The 16512-nt window shown below is 35.1% G+C and overlaps 4 protein-coding genes across 6 annotated transcripts; 2 read left to right on the forward strand and 2 right to left on the reverse strand.

Annotated features, from left to right (window-relative positions):
- Positions 1–161: 161 nt before the first annotated feature.
- LOC110818246 (very-long-chain aldehyde decarbonylase GL1-9-like) lies at positions 162–1456 on the forward strand. The gene is made up of 2 exons (XM_022047040.2): positions 162–529; positions 746–1456. The coding sequence occupies exons 1-2, from the start codon at positions 299–301 to the stop codon at positions 1394–1396; spliced, it is 882 nt and encodes a 293-aa protein (XP_021902732.1). The 5' UTR covers positions 162–298; the 3' UTR covers positions 1397–1456.
- Positions 618–3531, reverse strand: LOC110818245 (Tetratricopeptide repeat (TPR)-like superfamily protein). Its single transcript, XM_022047039.2, has 2 exons — positions 1494–3531; positions 618–1310 (listed from the first exon to the last, which is right to left on the reverse strand). Exon 1 carries the CDS (start codon positions 3296–3298, stop codon positions 1574–1576), a length of 1725 nt encoding a protein of 574 aa, XP_021902731.1. The 5' UTR covers positions 3299–3531; the 3' UTR covers positions 618–1310; positions 1494–1573.
- A 2245-nt stretch (positions 3532–5776) lies between these two features.
- On the forward strand, positions 5777–9041 carry LOC110818285 (co-chaperone protein p23-1-like). Its single transcript, XM_088209999.1, has 6 exons — positions 5777–5918; positions 7815–8001; positions 8092–8257; positions 8372–8409; positions 8501–8537; positions 8628–9041. The coding sequence occupies exons 1-6, from the start codon at positions 5914–5916 to the stop codon at positions 8732–8734; spliced, it is 540 nt and encodes a 179-aa protein (XP_088066125.1). The 5' UTR covers positions 5777–5913; the 3' UTR covers positions 8735–9041.
- Positions 9042–10029: 988 nt separating this feature from the next.
- CPB (Subunits of heterodimeric actin filament capping protein Capz superfamily) lies at positions 10030–16269 on the reverse strand. Of its 3 annotated transcripts, none has more exons than XM_022047083.2 (8): positions 16024–16269; positions 15236–15306; positions 14189–14302; positions 12067–12149; positions 11908–11981; positions 11664–11783; positions 10532–10627; positions 10030–10356 (listed from the first exon to the last, which is right to left on the reverse strand). In XM_022047083.2, exons 1-8 carry the CDS (start codon positions 16150–16152, stop codon positions 10273–10275), a joined length of 771 nt encoding a protein of 256 aa, XP_021902775.1. In that variant the 5' UTR covers positions 16153–16269; the 3' UTR covers positions 10030–10272. The 3 variants fall into 3 exon arrangements, with proteins under 3 accessions (XP_021902775.1, XP_088066113.1, XP_021902776.1); XM_022047084.2 differs by having other exon boundaries at positions 10217–10356; positions 10532–10608; XM_088209987.1 differs by lacking the exon at positions 14189–14302.
- Positions 16270–16512: the final 243 nt, after the last annotated feature.

Below are 16512 nucleotides of genomic sequence, written 5' to 3' on the forward strand. Positions count from 1 at the left end.
CTTGTAATTAATTTAGACGTTGTAATTAATTAGACTATATAATCATTATGTATTTTTATATTTTATTATGATTTACTGTAGACAACATTAATTATACATTCAAAATTTAATTTCTGAAAATGGGAAAGAAAGACATGTTCATTAAGTCTCTCACCGTCGCCATAAAAACTATGCTTTCAGAAGCTCCCTTTCTCTCTCCCACTCCTGAAAACCAGCATTTTAGGTCTAGAAAATCAGAGTTTATACGTGTGTATGTGTGTGTGTGTGTGTGTGTGTGTGTGTGTATAAAAGAGCAAATATGGTGCTCTGGGAAGGGTACGTGAGCGACGAGACAATGTGCACATTTGGGCCAATCGTGGCTTACTGGGTGTACGCCGGGATTTATCAGCTGTTGCCGCCTCCAGAAAACTACCGCCTGCACCCTAAAAGGGAGCAAGAAGACAAAAACTCCGTCTCCATCTCCGCCGCGGTTAAAGGCGTTTTGCTTCAGCAACTTATACAGGCTACCGTTGCTCAGTTCGTTCTTTTGGTTAGTATGTACATATATATATATATATGTATGTCTGTATGTATGTATTTACACATATGCATATGCTTGTTTATAATGGCACTTACCCTGAGTAATATTTTTGTTAAATTATTATTTCTATTATGAAGATTAACATGATTGTTTGCCAAATATTCATAAAGAATATATATATTTATTCCAAACATAACTGATTAAATTACATTATGCTTCCCCCAGTACTTCACCTCGTCGGAAGATGCATCTGGGAACTCATCGCTTCAACCTTCTCTGTTAATCCAGACTCTGCAGTTCATCATCGCCATGCTCGTCATGGACACGTGGCAGTACTTCGTTCACCGCTATATGCATCACAACAAGTTTCTGTATCGCCGTGTCCACTCTCAGCATCACAGACTGGTTGTTCCGTTCGCATTCGGTGCCCTCTATAATCATCCATTTGAGGGTCTGCTTGACAACGTCGGTGGGGCCGTCTCCTTCCTTGTCTCCGGGATGACTGCTCGGACAGCCGTCTTCTTCTTCTGTTTCGCCGTGATCAAAACCGTCGATGATCACTGTGGATTCTGGTTTCCCGGTAATATCTTCCATGTTTTCTTCCACAACAATTCTGCTTATCATGACATTCATCATCAACCCCAAGGTGCAAGATACAACTATTCTCAGCCTTTCTTGTCGATATGGGACAGGCTTCTTGGGACTCATATGCCCTACGAGATTGTAAAGAGAACTACCGGAGGCTTTGAGGTGAGGCCGAGGAAAAAAGTAGCCGTTGGTGAATATGGTACTGAACAAGTGATACGGGACAATATCAATATGAAGCACAAATATATTATATATAATGTAGGACCTCCAGGACTGAACAGAACATAACATGGTCTGATTATGCAAATATCTTTATGCTATTTGAGTAAGAGACTTTGATTCACTTTATTTCAATGTTTAAAAGTTGATCCGAAGATATTCTTACCATTGAGAAATCCTCCTTTTTCTCCCATAAGATGGATTTTTCTCCCAAGCAATTATTGAAAGGACATGAGCAAATGAATTTCACCAATAATCTCTACATGAGCAAGAACCTTCTTTAAATCTATGAAACCGAACTCGATCCCTCACCAAAATTTCTCTGCTATATATCTTTGATACAAGCTTAAATACAATATGACAATCTCCACATATTCTCAGGTTCTTAAATACTTGCATTGGAGTCCCTTCTCTTGTACTAATCAGTCCAAAAGCAACAGCCAATTTCTCACTGTGATAACACAATACATTCTCTTTCTCCTCCTCCCCTATGTCATGCAACACAAAATTGGTCTCGGCCACATATCCCAACTCCTTAATCTTGAACCTAATCTCATCCAGCTTCCCATAAATCTCTCTCCAATTGTCATGGCTCTTATCACCAGTAAAAAACTTGTGTATGACACCTTCCACTTCAATGTAGCTAAATCCAGGCACCTTCCTCACATCCCTTTTCTTCATGGCATCCCTCACCCTCCTCACATCATTCCACCTCTCGTGTGCAGCATAGACATTCGACAACAACACAAAATCTCCACAGTTGTTTGATCCCATCTCGACTAGCTTTCGCATAGCAGTTTCAGCCAATTCAATGTTGGCGTAAATCTGGCAAGAGAAAAGCAAACTTTGCCAAAGCACCACGTCAGGCATCATAGGCATTGAAGTTATTATATCATATGCCTCCTTGAGCCGCCCTGCTCGGCCTAGCAAATCAACCACACTCCCATAGTGCTTCATGTTAGGCTTCACTCCATGACTTGCCATGGAATTAAACAACCTAACGCCATGGTCCACCAAGCCAGCATGGTTACAAGCGCATAAGGCAGCAAGGTAAGATATAGCATCTGGGTGTACGCCATTTAGACCCATTTGCTCAAAAAGCTGGAGCGCCTTATCTCCATCACCATGCATAGCAAACCCCATTACCATCGTATTCCAGGTAACAAGACTCTTCCCGCAACTCATGCTATCAAACACCCGACACGCCTTACCAACAAGTCCGCATTTACAGTACATATCAATTACTGCATTGCAAACTATTACGTTCAAATCCAACTTCTTGTCTGTTATATACTCGTAAATTTTTTCTCCTTCTTTGAAAGCCCCCATATGCGAACATGCCGCTAGAGCACCGAGAACGGTGACCTCATTAGGACTGAACCCTTCACTCTCCATTCTCTTAAACAGCTCCAAAGCTTCACTTGCATTGCAACCTTGAGCAAACCCGGAGATCAACGCATTCCATGAAGCTATATCTCTAACGGACATATCGTCGAACACCTTCTTAGCACTGCCGATATCGCCAACTTTAGCGTACACGTCCAACAACGTGGTTCCCAACAAAGCGTCACCTGCGAAACCCCAGCGCACGATCTGGGAATGCATTTGGGTGGCCTCGGAGAAACCCAGAAAACGAGCGCAGGCTTTGAGGGTGAACGAGCTAGTGAGCGCGTCGACTCTGCGGGACCTTCGCAGCATGGTGCGGTACCATGAAACGGCGTCGTAGGGATGAGGACTCACGGCGAGACCGCGGAGGATGGCGTTCCAGTCGTTGGTGGAAGGGTGATGGATTTGGCGGAAGACGAGGTGGGCGAAGGAGAGGTCGCCGGCGGGAGATATGGCACAGAGCTCCATGAGCCTGGAGCGGGAAGTGGAGAACTGGAAGTGACCAGATGTAAGGAGATGGGCTTGAAGCTGCTTAATGTGGAAGAAGGTGTTGCATCTCTGTGCCAGTGCTTCAATGGAGGCCATTCCATTGGGGCTGGAACCGCAATGGATGAATCTAAATTATGGCACTCGGATTTCTAGAAGCCTGCATGATCCCTTCAACATATAAACAAGCTTAAAATAATATTTAACGTTATACAGCCATATCTGCACAGTAAAATTCTAGCGATCTCTCATTTTGTTTCTAATAAACTTAATTCATTTAAAATTCACTGATAAATAAGAATGACTAACGTGGTTTTCAAGTTTTATAGAGTAAATTGACTCCTATCAAGATGTATAGATCCATAAATCTATGTATCTATATATATACATATATATATTTTTTCCTCATAGTTTAACAAAAATGCGATGTTCCTTTCTATCTTTTGTTAAATCTCCGCATAATTCAATGTAAAACGGAGTATGATTTGAAATTCAAATACAAAACAATCATAAATTTTACTTTTGTGACTAAAAATTCAATTTTTTATGTATCTATTTATATATATTGATGATAATAATACTATTGATACTAATTACGATATTAATTATAATAACAATATTGATGATAGTAACGATATTGATTATGAACTTAATACAAAATTAGAACTTCTAACTATGTCAAATGCGCTAACCATATATCTGATATTATAAATATACCAATTTTATATATTTAATTAAGTCTGTCAATTTTCATGCTAGATTGATCACGGTTAAAGCAAACACAAGTATTTTATCTCATTATTTTTTATAAAAAGTATCTCTATCTTGTATGGTCTAAATTATTTTCAAAAAATCCTACAGGAGCTCTATTTCAGTATTGTTTAATATAAGTCCGAATTTAAAATACAACCATAATGATATAATAACATGATATTTAACATGTATAGAACTTAATTATTTTCACTAGCACGAGGGTTTTTTAAAATGAGAGAGAGAGAGAGACTTTTGGTTAATAGACTCTACCAATGCATTTTATGTATGGGTCAATACTATACTTTATTTTTAGAAGTAGAAACTCAAATTATTATATGTAATATAGTGGTTGCGAACATAATGAAGTAATTTTGTAAATTATATTAAAAATAATTATTATTATACGATGATACGTATGACTTTATAAAAATAAAAGATACAAAAAAATTTGTACCATTAATTTATCATAATTTATTACAAACGCAAAAAAATTGATTAGTAAAATTTAGAGTATACATCTTAAATGTATAAAATATATTTGAAAGTATATATAATGATTTAAATGAATGAAAATATCATTAATATAATGAGCTTAGTTAAATTGTATTATAATATTTTAAATAATAAATAATTTTAATTGAATAGTGGATAATACGAGCTAGACTTCTCACCATGTTGTTGTGGGTCACGCGGCAGCTAAGTGGGCTGCTGAAACTCATTTTGAAGGCCCTCTAAGTTTTGTTTGACACACATTTTACGAAACTAAAATTAGTAAATTAAATATTGAATTAATTTAATATAAATTTAAATTTACTGATTATTGATTTATTATGAATTAATAGTTAATTTGTTAAAAATGAAATAAAATTATAATTTATATTCAATCAATTTTTGTCGCATGCAGTTTAATTCGATGTAAAGCGAAGAATGGCTTGACATGCCGCGAATCCTTATAAAAGAGAATGGTGTATTCAGAAATGCGGACACAAATAATACATAATTGTTGTCAGCTCGTATCGTAAGGTGTTGGGTTAAGTTCTGTAACGAGTGCAACCCTCGTGTTTAGTTGCCATCGTTGAATTTAGAACCTTAAACGTGCTACCGATGATAAGCTCGAGGAAGGTGAGAATGACATCGAGTCATTATGCCTCTTATACCCTGAATGACACAAGTGCTACAATAGCCGGAAGAAAGGGAAAGGGTCATGACCTTACGAGGGTGAACTAACTTCAGAAATAAATTTATTATTTTTTAAAATAAATTTATTTATTCATAAGAATTCATTATTATTTATTTAAAATTAAGAAATTATAAAAATAAATATGTTTATTTTTTATATTATTATTATTATAATTATTATTTGTATTATTTCACTGAATATACTAAAAAAAATTAACTACAAGTTCTAAAATCATATATATTATAAATGCTAAATTATTTATTTATTTTTATTGTAGATATTAAGTATATATATATATATGTAATATTTGGATAAAAAATTTATTTTAGAATTAATTTTAAATTTTTTTAAAAATGTATAAAAATATAATTTTAAAATTAATAAATTTTTATTTAATATAAAATTAAAAAAAATAAATTAAAAATAATTTTTTTAAAAATAAAAATTTAAGTTCGAATCGTATGTGAAAAAAAAAAAAATCAAAAATTAAAAATCAAAATATAATTAAACAAAATTACGTCACGTAAGATTGATCAGTTAGCAACACAGACAGATAAGATCATTTTGAAATTATATTAATTAAAATCTTAACAAATAAAAATCCCGAAATTATCCTGAGGGCGCCTAGAATGACATGGAAGCATCTAGAGCGCATCTTTTACCCCCCAAATATACGCATTTTGCAGTTGAGAAGTGTTTGGTTCGCTATTTAAACCCTGTTACAATCCTTCGAGCGTGGGTAACAAAGAGTTCTCTGTTAGCTTAATCGAGATTAGCAACCATGAGGTATCATTGTCTTCTATGTTTTTCTCGACATTTCCGTGTTCTTAATTTTATTTTAAACTAGTTTCAATCTCGTGTCAAAAGCTTGTTTGTTTGCCGAGAAAGTGGAGGAAAATAAAGCGAAAAGATGAGAATTCTTTTTTTTTTTTTTTTTTGTGTCTCGATTGAGGGAAATGATGCTCTTTTAGGCTCTGATAAGGTACCGAATAGTCGTGTTGGACTTGTTGCGGTGTCGCTTCTCGTTTGTCTATTTTTTCTGTTTTTTTTTCCCTTGTTCATTTGTTTTCTGCTGTATTTTAGTTTTGAGGAGACTGATGAAAGCTTAGGGTTTGAGGTCCTCCTTTTTTACGGTATATTTTTAATTAGCAGACTCCGTTATTGACTATGAGCTAGATTAGTCTGGTCGTCCTCTTGAGTTGTTCTTTTTTTTTCTTATTGTTTTGTGTGGAATTGAAATACATTGAAAGAGATTTTCCTAGGTCTTTTTGGTTGCTGTAGTTTTCTTTTTTCTGAAATGAAGGCTAGCTCGATCGTGATGGTGGTGTACTTGAGTATCTTCACGAACTTCCAAACTATCTGATGAATGAAAGAGTTATAATGATCAGAAGAAAGTTTGTTAGCTTTTGAGTTTGTTCATTGCTAATTTTACATACCTTTTTTCGTTTCTTCTTGCTTTTTTTTAAGGACGATGTGTTTCATCGTCCGTCTAACTCGGTCTATCCTTGTAACGACCCCTATTAGAGATTGGCTGTGTATGTTAACGTGAATTGTTGTATGCATATACAATGCCTCTCTTTCCTAATGCATAAAAAACAAGAATAATTGAATAGTTGTGGCAAAGCCTGTCATTACAATGTTGGTATTAGAGAATACTTACGTAAACATTCTTTAGCACTTTTTTGTTTTTGCTCATTGAGTTACTCATCCAACTATGAATTAGTTTCCCAGAGTAGGCCGAGATTTAGTTTGAACTAGTATGATATAGTTATCCTAGTTTTATTTGCTTAAAAAATATAATTGTAGATTGAGAAGCTTGAAAAGATTTATACTAGACAGGGGGCAATTGGGTGCAGAGTGTAATTGTTCCAGACATTATTTTGGAGACTGCCAAAATAAAAATTTAATCGTTGCTAGGGTATGTTATGGAAGATCAAATATGAGTCTCTTGCTTTTGCATATCTGGATTTTTTATTTTTTCGAAGAAGTAGAAGCCTATATAGAGACTTGAATATGCTCCTGCTTAGTAGAGGGAAGTGTTACCTGGTCGTTGGGCCAAGCTTAGTCCCACCATGTTTCTCCATGTGTCTTCTCGTATAAGTGGATGAGTAAATAATTCAGGTTATCCTCAATGCACCTTTAGGAGAAAAAAGAAGCTTTTATCTTGTTGCCTCTCATTATTGAACCATGAATTATTGCACTATGAATTCATCAGTATTGCAATAAGCTTTTACTGAAGCCCTCATATACGTCAGCTTTTCTTGCCTTGCCTTTCTTGGTATGCTTTCTTGATATTTACTAAAAAAATTTTATTTGTGCACCAGCCTTGTTTAATTTGGTGATTGGTCCCACCCATCTTATTATTTAGACCTGCCTCAGTATTTGTGACATCTTTATCATAATGGTAAAGTAGTATAGCAAATCTAAAAGAGCAAAAATAGAACCTTAGGGATACACAATTAACTTCCAAGTTCCATTTGAAAGCCTATATTGGATGAAATTGAAGGCCACGTAGTTCTGCTAAATGGTTTCCTTTTCTTTTTGGATAACGATCTTAGACAATCAGTATGCCTGGTTTGAGTGGCTCAAATGCTGATTCTATGTTGTTTATTAGACATCTGTTTGTTTTTCAGCATTGTAAGGTGGTTGATTCTAATATGAATTTCTAATGTTCACTTGCAGCCGACATCCTTCTGTAAAATGGGCCCAGAGGTCTGACAGGGTATTCATAACTATTGAATTGCCAGATGCCCAGGATGTGAAGCTTAAACTGGAGCCTGATGGAAAATTCTTCTTTTCCGCCTCTAGTGGAGCAGATAAAATACCTTATGAGATTGACTTTCATTTGTATGACAGTGTTGATGTTAATGTAGGTATCAATCAGAATGGTATTATCTAATCCATTCATCAATTTTCATAATTTTCATTTAAAGGTAAACGGCTATTGTGGCATCTACAGGATAGCAAGGCTAGCATTGGCTTGAGAAATATCTGCTACCTTGTTAAGAAGGCGGAGAAGAAATGGTGGTGTAAGTTACTAAAACAAGAAGGGAAGCCTCCTGTGTTCTTAAAAGTTGATTGGGATAAATGGATTGATGAAGATGAGGAGAATGAAACAACCAAAGGTATAAATCTTACCTCTTTTATCTTTCTTCAGCGTTTTTCCTTTTGTTAGGTTTCCTAGTTCAGTGGATTCTTTTTGGTTAATTAGCTTTATTCATCTGGAATTGTATTTACAGCTGGACCTGATATGGACTTTGGTGACTTTGACTTCTCAGTAAGTGAAACCATCTTGAAATAGATCTTCTTTACATAGTACATCTTTGATTTCATGGTCCAAATACCACTCTCTTGTTTTTATGTTACAGAATCTGAACATGGGTGGTGCTGATGGCGAAGGAGATGGTATGTTTCTTGTATTACAGAAATCTGTAATTGTGTGTATGCTTGTATTTTTTGATGTTCTAATATATAACGTGATCAATCTGCTTGCAGATAATTATGACAGTGACACAGAAGAAGAGGACGAAGAAGCTAAACCTGCAGAAAAAGTCGAAGAAGCACCTGCATCTAGTGGTGAACATGATGTGAAACATGATTGAGGCCCCAACAGAAGATGCATTCAACTCTAAAGAGCAGCAACCGTTTCCTCACTGATTGTAGGGTTTGACATTCCACAGATTACAGAATGCTTTATTAGTGGGCCTTGTTCTTTGTTTTCTCAGGAAAAAAAAATGATCTCCTGCAGTTTGCACCTTGGTTTTCTATGAGTTTTTGAGTTTTATATATATATATAACTATATATATTGGAGCTAGATTATACATGGGTTGCTTATTAGATCAGTGGGATGCTTTTTCATCGGAACGCAATCTCGGGTGTGTAATATAGTGCTCTTTTTTTTTCCTCAAGGGAATCTATGTTTCCTTAAGTTGAGATGATGAAGCTGAAGTAGCAACATGTTAATAACAGGTCTTTGGGTTTGAACAATTTTGAATGATTAGGTCCTGTTTAATTGTAAAAATTGTTTTACCTTTCTAAATTTACGGATGTTTATATATAACTAAAAAATGAAAATAAATTAGGTGTAGAAACTTTGAATAAAATTTTAATGAGGGTCTTAGTATATGACATTTAAGCTATGAACATGAATATTTAAGGCATTATTATGTTATTATTGCTGTTTCCGGGTGGCCCTAAGTATGTACAGAACTGAAAAGTAAATCTCTAGAAATCTGCACGATGCCGGTGTGATTCACACCCTCCTAGCCACTCCACGCCAGTTCACAACGGCAAGGCTGAAAAGACTCACAAGCCTGGGTATGTGTCTTCTGACTGCTCCGTGCTTGCCTTAATGAGTTACAGAGGAAGGGAGTCTTCTGGATGTGACCGGTGCTGTAGAGGAGATCGAGGGACATATTTTTATTGGCTTGGGGCTTAGGCTTGTTTGGCAAGGGAGGTGGCGGATGAACGGATGGTGGACTCTTGTCTTCCTCAAGAGAGAGAGAGAGAGAGAGAGAGGAAGCTCCTAGACGAGGTGAGAGAGAAGTGTTTCTCTCTTTTTAAAAACGGTCTAAACTTTAAATTTTATTTAGATTACATGTCATCATATGCTTATATAGCAATTAGGTGATGAATATGTAAAATTTTATGTTGTTGATTAATTTAGTTGATTAAAATGTAATTTTATTCGATATCTACCTTAGACATAAATTTAGTGCTTAATTTTTATCAAGCATTGATAGAAACCGAGCACCATGTCTCTCTGAATACATAATAATACAAAATAATTCTCTCATAAACAACGCACTGTACGAAAAACTTAGTCCAGTGATTGGCAACATTTAATCCCAAAGGGGAATTTGCAGAAAACAATCCAACATTGAAAAGAAAGTGCAATGAAACAGAATTACAATAAGTTGTTAGGAAAAAAGAGTTCAACCATGTTATGACTTCCAGTTTTCAATCATAAGTGTACTCAAATCTTTATAAAGGAGGACAAAAAGACTCTTTCTATCTGATAGGTTTTCTAATGCTAAAGAAGCACATTAAACATCCACGACATGTACAAATCACATACATAATCCCAACTCCAGATATAAACGAATGATGACCATTTTCAAACCAATTCTATAACTTTTCTCAGCTATCTGGTAATCTCATCTGCACTACCTCTGATGGTGGACGTAAGGTGCAAACCATCTCTTTAGTCTTTCCAAAATAAACCTGCAAAATGTTGATATCCAGTAATTTCTGATGTAACTTTTACAAGTATTTGAAGATTAGAAAATTCACAGACCATGTAACTTTAGTTTTGACATTAAAGTAACTGAGTACTAGTACTTCTGGACCAGAAAGAAAAATACCAAGCTGGCAATTGAAGACAAAAAAAGATTTGTACCTGATCCAGAGAGTTCCTAAGCTTGCCCTCCATTTCTTCAATCATCCTTCCCATGTTACAAAGATGACCCTCCGCAACTGCAAGGTCCATATTCATCTGTATTAAAAAAGGAAAGAAAAATTGCATTAAACTAAAGCCAAACTCTAAAACATGTTCTATGCAGATAAATGTGCTGGGAAGAAAATAATATTTAGTAAGCTAACTCATCAGTTTTTCCTCTAGGTTCAAACTAGACTGCTCTGCTAGATCTAACACCAGTTTTGCCAACAGAAAGGTGTAAACAAAGGTCTTGATCAATTGGCATTTAGTTTATACAATTCTCTAAAGGTACAGGGAAATAAAAGGAAAGTGACGAAAATGGTGACACGTTAACTCAGAAAAATTGTACTTATAATTCACAAGAATAGGTGCGTCTCTCACCTTGCACATAGTTTAAATTCTCCTTCCAACATTGTATGCTATTATAAAAGTGCCATCCAAGAGGAGGAGAGAGAGGTTTCAAGAAAATATATTGAAGCGTTGTTAGAAAATTTAAAAATCTTTTCTCCCTCTCTGGCATGTTTTGTTAATGACATTAGAATAAAGGAAAGTACTTCCATTAAGAAGACAAATAGTAACACACAGAAACAGGCTGATATAAGCCATATTCATACTATTACTTGTAACTTTGTGATAGAAAAAAAGCTGTTTCCTTAAAATGCGACACAAAGTGGTCCGAGTATATAGGTGTCATGGTGCATTAATGGTGGAATATATGGAGGCAAATGAACCCTACAAATCCAAGGCTGCAAATATATTGTACATTCAAAACATTCAATTACTGAAAAGAGTTATTTCCATAAAGCAAACATATCACTAAAGTGAAGTTTCTTACTATTAGATGCTGTGCATTTAGAGAGAATATAATAGGCTTGACACTCATTTGAGCAGAAAGGGACAGCCATTGAGAAATGGATGCAAAAACATGGCACCAGAGAAATTTTTGGGGCAGTTGGAGTATCGGTCAGCTTATAACTTTTTCCATGGGAGACTTAACTTCACTATAATTTATGGTCTTGAGAACTTTCTAGGAAAATGTTTCATCATTTAATCACAGACAAAATATGTTCAAGATTTCATAGGCATGCAATACCTGTCTTCTAATTGATCCAGACAAATTGAAAGTGCCAGATGACTCATCATCTGTAGTCAAAGAGAGCATGACTGTACTGGTCAAGCAATAATGTGCCATTCCTTCCTCTTCTGGCCCGACCTAAATAAGAACGAAAAAATAAAGTTGTAACACAGAATGACTAAACTGAAAAGTTAGAACATACAATCAAGAAAGAAATAGTAATGCAGAGGGCTGTAAAGGGGAATGGGGCACGTGGAATCACCTGTATAACATGTATAGCATCCCATGCTCCCTCCTCCAAATAACCCCTTCGACCCTGTCCTGTCTTTGACCCATCTTTGTTCCACCAATAGTATAGCGACTCAAATCAGACAGAGAACCAAAACTTACTGTTTCAGGGTTTAGCTTAAATAAAATATACCTTTCTTAATCAAAAAGCAGGCTACAAAACCTTCATTATCATCTTCCCACATGTAAACTGAAGAAATGCCACCCTCATAATACCTGCCAATCGATTGGTCATTTAAAACATTATTGGATCTCTGTTCACATCCTCTGGTCAAAATCTCTGTAAGGTTTGGAAACACTACCTCATTCTTCAAGTGTGATTCAACAAAAACAAAATTGTTTGGTTGAGTTTGGTTTAAATTTCAATTCCACGAAACTAAAAATAAGAGAAAATATAAATGCAATAAAAGTTCGAAAAAAAAATATTTCAAGTCCAAATCAATTCTACATTCAACTTGCGTTAAGTGTCTCAGTGATTTTTCCTTCAACATGTTACAAATACATGGTTGTGGAATTGAATGAATAGAGTTGATTCAGTCATACATTGAATATGTAACTTATGATTAGCTTTTATATATCAAATAATCAAAGTTTAAGAATCGAATAAAAACATAATAGAGTTGAACCAAAGGTGATGCTAGAGATATAACAAAACTTTCTTGTTGCAGAAGGTACCGGCTTTAAGATTAGATGCATCATGTATGGCACACAGAAAAATAATTACTAGTTACACAAAGAAATTGTGATGGATATCTAAAGGATTAACATTTGCATTCATATATACATGCTAACAAATTAAGGGGAAAGGATATCAAAAAGAGAATCTTCAATTATGGACTTAAAATATAGTAAAAGTAATGATCTGGTTCCTATACTGTTTATTTTTATTCAAATAAACTCTGCCACAATTCTTGGTCAAATTGGTCCCTTTATTTTTTAAAAAATTTCAATTTACTCATTTCATTTCTTTCACTGTTAACAATATTAAGGTTGGTGCTAGGTGTCAAATATAATGACACGTGACACATTCTCATTCGTAAATGTGTAAGTTAATGATACATCAAATCTCATATGGTATATGACGTGGTACAAAAAAAAATTAATGTGGATCAACTCAAATCAGTTCACACATTAAAGAAGTATAAAAAAAATTCCTAAACCCTAATTTGCCTAAATCCCCAAACAGAGCCTTCTTCTTCTTCCTCCTTCCATCCTCCCTCCCATTTATGTTGCCCATTTCAAGCCTCCCAATCTCCACAGTTCACAGGAACCATAATGACAAGATAGAATCTGAAGAAAGGGAAGCCCATGAAAGATCAAGCTCAGATGAAGACGAAAGGCACAAAAATCATTTCAAAGGGCAAGAACAACCATAGCAGGGGATGAGAGAGTATGAGAAACAAAGGCTTTAAAGAGAGCACGAATGGAGGCTCTGGGTCTCACCAAAATGGCCTCTGGTTTAATTGGTTCTTCTCGAGATCCAAATAAACATAAAGGGAAAAGCAAGATTGTGGAGGAAGATGAGGACCATACACCAATTATCATGATGAACGCGCCAATGACGATGACGAGGATGGTGAGCAGGAATATTTGGGAAAAAATTTTCTGGGGCTCGTAAAACAAAGACAGATCTAATGGGCTTAATATATGGTTGATCTTTTTGTCAATCTATTATCCAGGGAAAAAATTAAGGTTCAAAAAGTAAGGAAGTCCTCTCTCAAATGAGTTTGAATGGCTCAAATTATGTTGAAGACAATGATGATGAAGAAGAAGAAGAATGCTGGGAGGAGAGGAGGAGGAGAGGAGGAGGAGGAGGAAGAAGAAGAAGAAGAAGGGTGTTTTGGGGATTTTGAAAAGTTAAGATTTAGGAATTTTAATGGATTTTTTTTGTTTTTAATTTGTGAACTGGTCTGAATCAACCCATATATAAATTTTTTAAATGTCATGTGGCATCTGTGCATAACATTCAACTTACAACCGAACTAATCAAAAGGTGTTACACGTCAATAAATTTGGTATGTGACACCTAAGCTAACAGTGTTAACAGTTAGTAATAGGGAGGAACTAAATTGAAAACTTTTTCAATAATACAAGGACTAATCTGGAGTTAAAATAGAAGCATGAACTAATCTGAATAAAATTAAATAGTACAGGAACTAAATCATTATTGTTGCCTTTAAAAAATATTTGATTGTTTCTCCAAAAATATTAGATTAAAGAAGAAACTCAAGGACGAGGTAAGTAAAGAACCTCACTGGTCACGGTAGATTGCAAAGATCTCATTAGCTTCAATTTCAAGCTTTCTTAACTCTGAAGAAGGATAAGGTGCATCTTCCAATGGTGGAAGGTACTTATTTGACCAGGGTGACCTGCAAAAACATTATATGTTTCATGAAAAAGATTAACAATGACGTGGATTTGAATAGAAAGTTAAGTGTTTATTGATTATGTATTAATGGCCGGTGTGTCCATAGGGCAGAAATGGGAAAATGGGAGACTGTATCATTCACATATGGGCTTGAGGAACAGATTTCATTGATTGAATAGAGCAGGAGAAATATGACTGGCTTTGGAAAACTGCAAAATCTCAAGGCCAAGGTCTGCATAAGTTAAATATTGAATATCACATCCAAAGAAACATATAATATTAAGATGGATCTAAGTCAAGGTTCATCAAAGATATAGTTAACAGTAGCTATGGTCGTAAGGCAGAAATGAGAAAATGGGAGGTGGCATAGTTGACACAAAAGAGGTAAAGACTTCAGTTGTATGCTTGCTTAATAGAGCTAAAAGAAAAAAGATAAGAATAGCTTTGAAATAACTCCAAATCTCAAGGGCTAGGTTTACATAAGTGAAAAACATTATCAAATGCATAAAGATCAAAGGGTGAAAAAATCAATTAGCTCTTAGTCCAGCAGATTATATATAAATAATAGCATATCCCATATTTATTTCATGCTTTATGCGTTTCTTGAGGTCAAGATCCGTTTCCTTAACTGGAAAAAAAGCAGCATGGCCATACTGAAAGGTTCAGACCAAGTGTCAAATCTGTGAGTGTATGTGCATGCTATATAGACTGGTAGAGGGGTAATGAAGAAAAAGTTATAAACAGAAATCTAATGTCTATTTTTTCGGATTTCCAAGGAACTCCATTTAATATGTAAGTGAAAGTCAATTGTGAAACAAAAATGCCAAAACCTAGGACCCAAAAGCCTCAAACAGATCTTCTGACTGTATGAAACCACCAGGATATACTTCATTCGTAACAAACAGCTTAAAAGTACATATAGTCAAGCAGATACCTGTAAGAGTCAGCATCTCTGTTGTACTCGCACAAAATAAATTCCTTCCCATAGTCCACATCATATAAAATCTGTTTTAGCAGGAAGAGTTTCTAACTTAGAACAATAGCCACAAAATTCGGACTCATCCATACCAATATTTCATCTATACTTGACTTGTATTACATATCGCAATCAAATGATAAGATTCACAATGAATAACTGTGATATTACTCCTCTTTACAGCACGTAAATAGCTGACGATAGCCTCGATAAATTGATGAAGGACCATATCAATAAATCTGGAAAATTATTTGTGAAGGAACAATCCCCTAGCCAAACTCATGAACTTAAATTGAAAATGAAGAAAATTAATGGCGGTCCTCAAGGTCAGAATACTTGGAGATGCCTAGAAACACAGATATCTACATATGCAAAATACACCAAACAAAGCCAACTAAAGTGAATTGAGCATCCGCCTTAAAAAAAAAAGTGAATCGACTATGCGCAAGTAGAAGACAACTGCGAGCACTACACTATTGATGAAATTTCGGGAAGTTTTTATTCTATAAACTTTAGGTTGTATATCAGGAAGCCTAGGCTTCCTATCACCGCCTTGTTCCTTCCAAATTTTAGCTCCAAACGCCAAGAAACATAAACTCAAACAACATTTAATCCTCAAAATCAACATTCCAAAAAACAAATCCACGAAAAAGAAAGAAAGAACGAGAATCGAATGCAAAGTCAATAAACAATACATAATAAGTAAAAGCACGAATGAAGATCTATCGGTGAGAGAGAGAGAGGACCTGAAGAGGTTGATCGACTTGAGAGAGGAGATCGGAGGAGTGGTGAGGCAAGAGAGAGAGGAGAGCGGAGAGTGTAGTCTCGGAGTGCTTTGGTGGCATTCTTCTCATCAATCCCATGGCTGCCTCCATATCTTTTCTCCCTTGTTCAGAGAAGGAAAAGAAAGAGGGAAAATAAAAAGAGAGAGAGAGAGAGAGAGAGAGAGAGAAAGATGAGAATCGGTTGGGTTTGTTTGTTTGATTTCGACAACGAAGAAAATAATATATATATAAAGAGGCGCGTTGTTTGGTCCGAGTTTCCCTCGCGGGAACTCCCTTTTTATTTTTTTAATCCTATAATTTATTTAAATTTTTTTATAATAAAAAATACTTATTATTTAAAATTTGAGTTTAATTAAAATAATAAATTTTGAACCTTATTATTAAAATTTTTAATTTAAATTTATTTAAACAAAATTTTTAATTTTTATAATAATTTAGTACTTCAAAGTT

The sequence above is a fragment of the Carica papaya genome, chromosome 1 (genome assembly GCF_054855325.1).
Source record: "Carica papaya isolate Zhongbai chromosome 1, ASM5485532v1, whole genome shotgun sequence".
In the NCBI taxonomy this organism is placed as follows: Eukaryota; Viridiplantae; Streptophyta; class Magnoliopsida; order Brassicales; family Caricaceae; genus Carica; species Carica papaya.

What these genes read in the sequence shown, in the direction of transcription:
- LOC110818285 (XM_088209999.1), top strand. An exon ending in GGAGAATGAAACAACCAAAG is followed by an intron (nt 8,258 to 8,371) that starts GTATAAATCTTA and finishes TTGTATTTACAG; the next exon opens with CTGGACCTGATATGGACTTT. An exon ending in TTGGTGACTTTGACTTCTCA is followed by an intron (nt 8,410 to 8,500) that starts GTAAGTGAAACC and finishes TTTATGTTACAG; the next exon opens with AATCTGAACATGGGTGGTGC.
- LOC110818245 (XM_022047039.2), bottom strand. Translation starts at nt 3,298, where the DNA reads ATGGCCTCCATTGAAGCACTGGCACAGAGATGCAACACCTTCTTCCAC.
- CPB (XM_022047083.2), bottom strand. Translation starts at nt 16,152, where the DNA reads ATGGAGGCAGCCATGGGATTGATGAGAAGAATGCCACCAAAGCACTCC. An exon ending in AAGTCGATCAACCTCTTCAG is followed by an intron (nt 15,307 to 16,023) that starts GTCCTCTCTCTC and finishes CTGCTAAAACAG; the next exon opens with ATTTTATATGATGTGGACTA. An exon ending in CTGCTTTTTGATTAAGAAAG is followed by an intron (nt 11,982 to 12,066) that starts GTATATTTTATT and finishes GGTGGAACAAAG; the next exon opens with ATGGGTCAAAGACAGGACAG.
- LOC110818246 (XM_022047040.2), top strand. Translation starts at nt 299, where the DNA reads ATGGTGCTCTGGGAAGGGTACGTGAGCGACGAGACAATGTGCACATTT. An exon ending in TTGCTCAGTTCGTTCTTTTG is followed by an intron (nt 530 to 745) that starts GTTAGTATGTAC and finishes TGCTTCCCCCAG; the next exon opens with TACTTCACCTCGTCGGAAGA.